General features: G+C 40.5%; 1 protein-coding gene across 4 annotated transcripts in view; it reads right to left on the bottom strand.

The window, feature by feature from the left end:
• Window positions 1–4,975: 4,975 nt before the first annotated feature.
• Ophn1 (oligophrenin 1) overlaps window positions 4,976–11,255 on the bottom strand; it is a 508,962-nt gene continuing 502,682 nt past the window's right edge. For all 4 annotated transcript variants that reach the window (XR_015448092.1, XM_087203252.1, XM_087203253.1 and 1 more), the window contains 2 exons: window positions 9,538–9,579; window positions 4,976–8,322 (listed from right to left, as the gene is read on the bottom strand). Coding sequence is in view for 3 of the 4 variants with exons in the window: in XM_087203252.1 (XP_087059378.1) it covers window positions 9,546–9,579 (34 nt within the window). In the remaining variant the exon portion in view is untranslated. The remainder of the gene's footprint in view (window positions 8,323–9,537; window positions 9,580–11,255) is intronic.

Below are 11,255 nucleotides of genomic sequence, written 5' to 3'. Positions count from 1 at the left end.
GGTTGTTATCATAAGCTCCTCCATGATAAAACAAGGATAGAAGGAAAAAACTGATGGATGGGAACAACTTAGGTAGAGAGACAGGGGTCAGGATGGTTAATCATGAGGCCAAGGGACATTTTTCTAAAAGGCAGATTACATCACACAGAGGAGTCCATGAATCTGGTAGTGGTCAACATTCAGGGAGATCTTGTGCAGATGCATTTAGTACTTCAGCCCTGGGTGGATATATAGAAGACTGCATTCCTGGATAGTAACTGAGGAAGGTAATTGTTACCACTACTGTTGCTACTACCACTACCGGTCAATATTATCTGAGCACTTATTTATGGCCAACCATGGATATTTGGGTGAACTCATCCATATTAGTATAGCTCCCAAGGGGCAAAGTGGGAATAAATTTCCACAATCTGTCTCTAAGCCCCTTTTTTCTTATCCATGGAAATCTTTTCTCTTATCCATGGAAATCCAGAGGAACATAAGGAATGAGGAAAGATATATGAATTAAAGTATAAATGCATATGATAATAGTGTGTGTGTTCCTTCAGGGTGGAGGTTAGAGGCCAAGGTCTGATTGACTGTGCCTAGCAAAGAAGACCAAGGGAGCAACAGAGGAAATCAGTTTCTTTAAACTCTAGCTTTCAGGCCCAGAAGAGAGAGACAATTCTGAATCTCACAGGATGGCAGTAAGGATAAGGAAGAGATGAGGAACCATCAGGAATCAGGTTGTCTATACCCACTATCTCACATCCTGATGGTTCTTGGAACTATACTGGGATGGGATCTGCCAGCATTATGTGGCCTGGGTGGGAGTAGCTGAGGAAGTAGAAACCAGAGTAACAAATCCAAGGCTGACAGTACCAGAGGAAAGTCAGTTCCCACAGGCATGCCAATGATTGAGAAAGGGCGTAGAGAAGGCTACCTTATAGCTTTGCTCCCCAGAACCAGAAAAGTCTTCCTTTTCAGTCTTCCTTCCAGGTGCCATTTTTGGGAATCCTGAGAGCCAGGATATTCAGACTTTACAGAAGTTCAGAGAAAATGACAAAACTTAAGTGTATGTAGTTTGCATCTGGACTGTCCCTCAAAGTGTCACTAGGGTAAAGGGTTGGTCCCCCGCATGGTACTATTGGAAAGTGGTGGAACCTTTAATAGGTGGGCCCTAGTGGGTGGTCTTCAGGTCCTTGGGCATATGTCCTTGAAGGGGATAGTGGGGACCTAAGCTTTTCCTCTTCTGGTCTCTTTTGCTTCCTGACCATGGATGCTTTTGCTCTGCCATGTGCTTCTACCATGATGCCTCACCCAAAGCAACAAGGACAACATGGACTTAAACTTCTAAAACTGTGAGCCAGAAAACCTTTTCTCTTTATAAGTTGATTATCTGTGGTATTTTTGTATAACAGAAAGCTAATACACATACCAACATGTGGCGATACCATGTTTCATGGGTGGCCCCTAAGTGGATGTACTATTCTGTACAGCACTTTCTGGAGCTGCTCCATTTTGACCCCATTTATCTGACCTGATAGTCTCCTAGCCTCTGAAAAAAAGATATGGGATCTTTACTTTGTATGTCATTGGCTGCAAAAAACCTAGCATATTTCTAAAGTTAAGAAAATCCTTCAGAAAGCTCAGCTATTCTGATTTGTGCTATCAGAGCACCAAGTCACTGAGGACAAGCTCAGAGGACCAAAGATATAAGGAATTTTCCAATCAAATTGGAATTAAGCTCTCCTCTAGGGGAATTTCCCCAAGATAGTGGATTATGATTTTCCCAGGGGATTAAGTAAGGGAATGGTCTGGATATGAATCCTGAATTCACTAATTCCTGGCTGTGAGAACTTGAAAAAATTGTAATATTCTGTGCCTCTGTTTTCTCATCTACAAAGTAGAGCTAATATAAAGACTTACCACAAAGAACTGTCATTAGGACAAATTCAGCAAACCCATAAAAAGCACTTAGAAACACACTTTTAATGTAGTTGACAGTGTGTAAGTGCTAGCTCTAATGGCCAAGTAACATGGCAACTGGAAGTAGACTTCTCATCTTAGACTTTTGTGGAAAATACTTCTGTTTCTCCTCCCAGGGATAGATTGAAACTGGTTAATGGGCTAGTCATCAACATCAAGGTGTCATCTTGGAATATTATCAGCTCTCAGAGTCCCCATTGCATTCTTGCTACCACTTCTGGTGTGCTGCCCAATTGTTCTACGTGCATTTGACAGATGGGAGAAGTTCAACAACTCTGGGATTTCTAGATGCCCATGAGGTAGCATGTGAGTTATTTTATTCCACTCCAGGATTAATCTGTTGATAACCATGTCTTTATTCTGAAAGGCGGGGCTTTAGTAGCAACTGCTTCATGACTAGTGTAAACACCCATTATGACTCCCAAGAAGATTTCATGACCTGATCCCCAAACTGTGATTACATGGCAAAAGGGATGTTAAAGATGTGATTAATGTTATTGTTGACTTTAAGATAGAGTCCAAAAAAGATGGGGAGACAATCCAGGATTATTTTAGTGGGCCCGATGAAATCACTGCAATTATGAGGTAAACTATAAACAGTAGAGTCAAGAAGAAATCAACAGAAATGAAGGGGAAGCAAAAGGATTTGACACACTGCTGTTGACTTGAAGATGGAAGAAGATATGTCTATAAAGTGAGAGCCTCAGTGTCACAACATAAGAAATGGAATTCTTCCAACAACCATTGAGTTAAGAGAACCCTGAGCCTCAGATGGCAACCATCTGACTTTGTCTTCAGCTCAGTGAAAACCTAAGCAGAGAATCTAGGCATACTATCACAAACCTGTGACCTACAAAAACTGTGAGATAATATATACAAGTTGTTTTAAGTTGCTAAATTTCTGATTTGTTACAGCAGCAACAGAAGATTCATGCCTTGCTGCTGGGCTTCAACTTGTGTGTCTGTCATATGGGGGCAAAATTTTTTATCCTTAACTTATAGGGCTGCTTTGAGGACAAAATGATGTATGGGACCTAAGAGTGTTCTGCAAAATTTCAAGTCAAACAAAGAGATGCCCTAAGAGAAAAAAAAATCTTTTGAAGCAATTGAATTGAAACAATTAAGAACTTAGAGCCCATATTTCCCATGAGAACTCAGGGTTTGAAGGGCTGCTTCTGCAGAGTAGTGCAACAAAAGAGAAACCAGATAACTTAAAAGCCACTCTATTTTGTACCTATGTGACTTTGGGCATGCTATGTCATTTCTCTGAGTATCAATAATATATGACATAGCTGTGTGAGGTTCAAATGAATCAATGAGTATGAACATGTGATGGAGACAAAGCTTCCTGATGGAAAGCCTATCATTACTCCCTAGTGTGTGGCCTGCTGCTGGAAGCAGCTATCTAGACTCTGCTATACTGTTGTCTGTTTTCATTACAATGAAGGCTTTGCCAAAATCCACACCTGAGAATAACAGAATATCAAAGGTGGAAAAGCCCCTGGCTTAAAGATAAACAAATCTGAAGCCTAAAGAGAGAAAGAGAGAGAGGTACTTGCTCAGCATGGCAGGGAGCCAGTGACAAAGCTGAATCTGGACCCCTGAGGCTCTTGAAAGGAGTTCTTTCCAACTGCCCCTTGCCTTTCTTCTGTCTCTACCGCACAGAATTTGAAAGCCAGGTAACTTTCAGTTTTATTCCCTAGGCTGGTTTCATTATTGAGGTGAAGAAACTTCATTCAGTTTCACCAAAGCACAAGGACATGTACAAAGCAATGTACTTGATGTTTGTAACCACTCCCGACTTATAAGATCAGCCTTATCCAGCGCTTCACAGACTTCAGTGTCCACAGGAATCTCTTGGAGATCTAATTAAAATATGGAAAGGGGTAGAGGAAGTGGGAGGGGAAGGGGAAAGGAAAGAAGGGAAAGGAAAAATTATGAGAAAAGAAAAAAATGGAAAAAAAGTCTATGTAAATAGGAAAGGGTGGAGGGGGTGAAGGGCGTACAGGTAATGGGGAAAAAATAAGAACCAAGATACATCATGTACAGGTACAAGCACCCAATGATAAATGCAAACATACTGTATACCTAAAATGTATGAACAAAAGAATTTCAGCAAAAAAAAAAAAAAATATATATATATATATATATATATATATATATATATATATAGACATATAGACTCTGATTCTAGATATCTATGTTAGGTCCTGAGAATGTGCATTTCTAAGAAGCTCCTAGGTAATGCTGATGCTGAGATCACATTTTGAGTAGCAAAACTTGCAAATGTTTTCGTCAGTCCTATTTCTAAGCATATTCTCCTTTATCTTTGGGATTCATTTTCTCTACTACTGAGTAGAAAGTCCTCTGTAGCGTCCAGTCCTGAACTTTTATCAATTCCAAGTATGTAATTTTGGGCCAATCATTTCTTACCTCCCTGAACCCCAACATTCCTTATCTGTAACATAGGACTATCAATATCACACAGTGATGTTGTGAGGCCTGAGGAAATGACAAGGCCATTATTCAAACTACTTACAGCAGATTGAACTTCTTAGGTTCAAAAAGAATTTTGTGCCTAGGTTTCCTTAGATTTGTAAAAGACAATGTGAGTAGTAGGCAGTAGCTGCACCATAATTGATATACTCAGACTATTTCCATGATAAAACTGTACATTAAGGCCATGTACTCTAGATAGTCTGTATACTTTATTGAAAGTCACACGAATGGGCCCCAGTATATCATTTTTTCTAATTTCACACATATGTTTCACATAGTCAGTTTTTCGAGTTTTCTATTAATGTCCTTGGTATCAATTGCTTCATTTTTCGGTGAAAATGAAGATTTTTCATTAAAAAATCTCAAATTCTCTTGTTTCTCTCTGCAACTTTTTGTTTCTGAAGCTTTTTGTGGGCTTCTGTGTCAAGGCCACTTGTCTATAGCTACTTTAATAGTAGCATCATTGATCTACGTTCTCTCAAAAGAAATTTTTTTCTAGTCAAAGAACTACTTCTTCTACTACTTTATTTGTTCTCATTATTACAGAATCAAGGAATTTCTTGAAAATGGAAGGCTACATCCCCATGATAGTATTTTAGAAATACTTCACACAACAGTATTTTACTATTGAAGCTGAATGCCTAGTTTTGCCTCTCAGTGGTTGAACATCCCCCACATACTTTTAACCTCAAAAATAAAAATTCAGTATTTCTTTTTCTAAACCACCTCCTGACATTTGCTGTTACCACGAAAAACTTTGTAGGGCTATGACTCCAAGTCATCAAATATCACAGAGGTACAGAAACTTTTTCTGTTTCCTAAACTGCATTATGGGGGGTCACTATTCTCCTGGACTGAAGTTGTACATGCTACAACCTTGGCAAAGTATTTGTGTACAGAGATATTTATAAGGACATTTTCCCTTTGAAAACTGGGTAAGCCTTTTAGAAAATCATTACCAAATAGGTAAACTGAAGGTGAAGAGAAAGCCCAACTTGGGAATATCTTTCAGCCCAGTTTTCATCTCCCTGTAAAGGACTTGCATCTCTTCCCTTCCTCACATGCTTACTTTTTAATATTTTGTTAAGCGGGCAAGCATCGATAGTCCTGCCAGATCCAGTAATGTGGCCTCTGTCCAAACACCTACCTCACTGTGACAAAGGGAAAACAGCATGGGGTACAGAGTCAGAGATTCCTGGATCCAAATCATAGTTCTATTATTTACTATCTTTGTACCCTTGAGCATGTTATTTAAGCCCACTGGGGTGTAATTCCTTTATCTGTGAAATGAGATGAATACTTAAGGATGAAATGAGATAATGTATATGAAGCATCTACCACTTCATAGGTACTTAGTAAGTGTTAGCTTCTTTATTATCATTGCCAGTTCAAGAGCTACAGTCCATCCATTGCCAGTTTCTCTAACCTACTGGCTAAGCTTTTGATAATTTCCTATAGCAGCCACTCTCTGATTATCACCCGCTTGCTATAACCTGTTCTGAATGACCATCCATCAAGCCTAGGCCAAGCCAATCTCACCCTCAAATAGCCTGCCTCTCCAAAGAAGCTTTTGCACTTTAAATCAGAGTGCCAATGGGAGACACTGTGGTACATTCTTCGGGGATAGCCCAGAGCAGGGGCAGAGCTAGTCAGTCACTGTTGTCCGGCCTTCAGTGAGACTAATGGTCCAAACTTCTCCAGGCTGGGCTGGGCTCTTTATTTGTGTTCCTGGCAACACAGCAATCTCCCTGCCAAGTTTCTGGATACCTTTGCCACTAGGACTGCAATGCCTTTCTATGCCTTTCAATAATTTTCCAGTATTTGTAGTGATGATTGTGGCATTTTCCCCCAAGAAAAACCAAAGTCAAACCATGTCTTTACCATCTTCATGGCCAAAATTCTGGACGCCTACCTACTTTAGTCAGTTATAATAACAGGTCACCAATTAGTACTCAATAAGAGGGCAACAAGCTTCACAGAGACTAGCTTTGGGGGTAAGCAGCAGATGGAATCATGGCCACTTGGCTCTCTTGCTCCTGATTTCTTAGTAACGTAGCCTTTGAGACTGGGTAGAGAGAGTTCACTGTGGCCACGTGGGCATGATTTAAAATGGTATCAATTCTCTACTTAATTACATTCACAAAGGCTTTTACTGTTATTGGACATGTTCATGAATAAAACATTTTTGGAGTCTAGTCTTAAAAGTGACTACCACCTTTCAGTAGCACTTTTCATTTAGGTTTAGACATCTGTGTTTCTTCCTCCACTACACCAAGTGAAACAGCAGGGCCTTGCTAGAACATAGCAAGTTGGAAAGCCCTTTCTCTCATACTGGACCACATTATAATTACACAAACCCTAAAGACGGGCGTCTGTAAGGGAACACAAACTTTGACATGCTAGCAGCTTCCCTTTAACAGATCCAGAAAGGTCTGTTCCTCAGATTTCTGATCCAGTGCACTGGTTTTTATTTAGTTTCCTTCCAGTGACTGAGATAGAAAATTGGTGGGAAATATGTGGGACTCAATAAAGATGGTAAAAGCAAAATCCTCAAAATAATGACCCTTAAAGTCACCAAACACAAGGGTCTTTGCTATGTAAGTGTGGTGTAATGGAAATAATCTTGCTTAGGAGCTAGGGAGCTGGGATCTTGTTCTGCTGTGGCCACTAACTTTGTCTGGCAGTAAACTAGGCTAGTGGACTAAATGCCTTTGAAAAGCCCTTCTAATAAAGTACTTTATAGGTACTAAAAAGTCTTTTATCTCAGGGGTTGTGGTTCTTAACTTTTATGGGGTCACAGGCTCATTGGGAATTCATCTGCCCAGAAAAGGCATATTGTCATGGGATTATACATATCATCTTAGGGGCATTATGGAGTTCTTGAATCCATGGGCATTGCGTTAAGAACTGTTTTTTTAGAAGGTAAAAAAAGACCTTATGAGCGAAGACAAAATGAAACAACAGCAATAGCTGCTTCACCTCAACTCATCTTAACAATTTTTCCTAACATTTGACCCAATAATGGAACTCCTACAGGACAAAAAGTCTGTTTTCTTTAAAGAAATGTTTTCCAATTTTGTGTTTTTGTTCTTCTTGATTGCTTAGAAAGGAAGCTGCCAGGTGAAGATGAAGATGAGAGGAACAATAGCCCAAATAGAACTAGACTTTGATATGCAAAATATGTTTTGCAGATTTGTCCTAAGTGGCTGTATGAAAGAGCAGGTAGGCCAGCTTCTTAAGTTAACATGGGAGGAGGGTCCTATGGGGGCATCACCCATGCCATCTAACCCCACAGGAGAAAACAGGTTCTTGGCAACATGTTGCAGCACCAGAGCGCCAACTTGGAGTGTCCATATCCTAAGTAAGAGACATGTTAAGATTCTCCAATGTTCAGCAAACATTTCTACTCCCTCCAACCAAAGTAAGCAATGGTCCCAACTCAAGTGGTCTTTAGTTCAGTGAAACACTGCTGAGATGGAGCTCTAGCCCTGAATCTTCCCAAGTTCAATGTCCTTTTGAAGAAGCAGGAAGTTCAGAAAGAGCTGAAAACCAGGCTCCTGTTTGACTCATCAGTGGATATCTTGGTTTTGGCAGAGTCTGGGCCTTGAGGGAATCCAGCCATTTCACAGTGTAACAGGAGCTCAAGATAGACCTTCTGAGGGGATGGAAACAGAATACAAAGGAGAAATAAACATATCTAGGAGATGTGGCCCTTATTTTATGAATTCCCAGAGCCTGAAGGTGAAAGGCCAGGAAGGAGCTGCTCTTCAGCACAAAATGATTCAGCATGCGAGGTTTTGAAGTAGACCCTTTCAGAACATGAAAAGGGTCCCCCGAGGTCAAGGCTTTTAAAACCTGAAAGGGAAAGAAAAGAGTATGGAATTAGCATGACTGGCTAAACACTTAATAGCAACTGAACTATGGGGCCTCTCTTGGTATGAAGCTAAGCCTGCAGTTGTTAGCTAATCTTCTGAGAAACAGAGGCTGGCTGGGAAAAGGTCCTTACAGCTCAGATTCCATGAAACAGTCCTAAGATGGTGCTATAATCAGGGCTGGAGATTTTATGCCTTTGATTTCAACTCTGATTCCCAAAAAGATTGCCAAGGAAAGCAGACATCTAATATTGGAACTTCTGAGATACCCTCATGTGCATCACAACCATTTTTTTAAGGGTCCTAGTATATCCAATAGTCTTTTGATTAGGACTTCACCTTTATGGGGGCCAACAATGAGGTTATTTGCCCAAGAACCTTTGAGGACTGGCAGAGATAGGAAGAAAAGGAAGACTGAGGATCACATGGCAAGCTAATCTCCAGATACTTGGGTCTCATTTACATGTACATTAGTCCATATCATATCAGAAATCTGATAAGCAATCAGAACTCCAAGATAGAAAAAGGTATTTCTCTGGCTTCCAATTCTATTACCTTGGCAAATCACTTATCTCCTCTGAACTTCAGTTCATTTGAGTTAGAACATATATTATTTTCCTTACTTCTGGCATGTGATTTGTATGGAACTGGATAATGGATATGAAAGCACTCTGAATTAGGCAAATATAAAGGACTAAGGATGAAGGTTCAAGTGGGTATTATTGAAATAGTTGTATGGTGTGAAGGAATGAAGTCCCTCTACAAACACTGAGGTAACCTATTATGATACCAAAAAGGAAGTTACTGGTTTTCTTAAGGATCTAACAGCTGTCAGTGTTAGAAGGTTCCAAATTCTCATTTTACAGACCAAGGAATTGAAATTTAGAAAAGCAAATGTACTTGCCCAAAATGTCACAGACTAGGATTCCTAACGGATACAGTTCAAAGGCAACCTGTAAAACTACACTATAGTTCAGCTAGGGGAAAAGGAAAGGGGAAGGTGACTTAAATCACACAAAACCTCAGAATTGAAAGGAACTAATTTTAAATGTCATGCAATTTTAGGGTAATGAACTCAGGCATGGAAGTGAGTTCCTACTCCCTGGATTGACATGGTAAACCAGTCCTCAAAAATTCAAATCCCATAGAAAAGGCTTACTGGAACAAGATTCTGTAATCAGGGGTACAGACCACATACCTGTGGCCTCAACTCTCATCTCCAGGAAGTCTGCCTTGAGAACTGTGGGCAAAAGAATAAAGATATTTCAGTAAGAGTCTAGAACACGACAGGAAAGGCAAAGACAGGAGACGGGGAAGTCCTCCAGGCCAATACCAAACAAGTCATTTGAAAAATAGGAAAGTGATTCTTTCCAGATGTTTTAAAGCATCTAGCTCCATATTTACAGTGACCAACTTCTCTGGCAGATTTAGAGGGCCCAGTGCTCCAGACACAAAGACATCTTTCAGGTGGCAGAACAATCCTTTAAGAACCAGATTATAGGAAGCTAGGAGATCCTAAAGAAGTTTGTCCAAGATCACAAATTACATTCTATGATTATCTCTAATAGGAAGAATGGCAAGCGGGCAGGGCAAGTACCATATAAAAGATGAATCCTCTGTCTTGAAGACCAAACCAGCCTTACCCAGCCTCTTGATGTGTTTAGATTAATCCTAAATTACGCTTGTCTGGGAACAACTGGGAGGAAGAGACAATCCTGGAGAATAAATTCCCCTATAGTGTGAATAGAGCATTCCACCCAACAGCTGGTCCCTACAGTCATGTCCTCATCCTTCCGTTTTTCTATTCTCTCTTGAAACTGTTTATACCTACTAACTGAATGATCTTATCCTCATCCATCATTTCAATTACCACCAAATATTAGGGGTCTCTCCCAAAGTGCTACTGGTCATACACTTATTGTAGTATATTCAGATGTTCCCTACTGGAGTTACATAGTAGCTGTCCTCGACAGTTTTACCTGTACATCTATGTAGGTCCTGCCCCAATTACTAGCTGAAAGTACAGTTACACACTGGATACTGATAGGTCTCCCACTACCTCAGCAGCTATTATGTATAGTAGCTGCCCTCTTCCTATCGTGCCTTACCCCCTCCCCTATGTGACATCATGCCAAGATGGTTGCTCCCACCAAAGAACAAACCCTTCTTCCCAGCATGCCCCTGTTCCCACCTAGAGAATAACCTAATACAAACTCACCTCCTACCACTTAGTGACATCACAGGCTCCTCCATTCCCTAGTCACTACCTCACTAACCCCGCCTCAGCCCCTACAAACCCCACCCCAGTCTCTATAAAAGACTCTCCCTGCCCCGGCCATATTGCTTTTGTCTCTCCTTTGTTCAGAGACAGCCCGGCAGATCTATTCCCCTAATAAAGGCTTGTTGTGGCCTGGTCTGGTCTTGGTTTTCGGCCTTTTACCTGACAGATACCTCTCGTTGGATGTTCCACAATGGCTTCAAAATCACCGTGCAAAATTTAGCAAAACAGATTTCTCGTGAAAGCTGTACCTCTATGCTTATTATACCCCCTCCTTAACTGCCCAAGATACTTTTTTCTCTTTCTCAATCCTTCTACAATATCCCATGTTTGAAAAGTTGTAGGATCATATTGACCCTATGTCAAATCTATTCATTTTACTGCATTCCCAGTGGAAATGTCACAGGCCAGGACTTCATCAACTCTTGCCAGGATGATTTCGGTTTCCTTCTTGGCCTCCCTGTCTCCAGTCTTTATTCTCCCATCTGTCTTCTCCATTACCACTAGAGTGATCTTTTCACAATGCAGTTATTTCAGAATATGCACTGTCATATTTAAGCATCACCTATGATCCCCTCTCCAATGAACTATAGGATAAAGACCAAACACCTTAATACACTGTACAAGATCTTCATGAT

Source organism: Heterocephalus glaber, unplaced genomic scaffold, assembly GCF_053883595.1.
Source record: "Heterocephalus glaber isolate CG9 unplaced genomic scaffold, H.glaber_assembly_v1.0 deba00001790, whole genome shotgun sequence".
Taxonomy (NCBI): domain Eukaryota; kingdom Metazoa; phylum Chordata; class Mammalia; order Rodentia; family Bathyergidae; genus Heterocephalus; species Heterocephalus glaber.
This window is presented reverse-complemented; position numbering and strand designations above follow the sequence as displayed.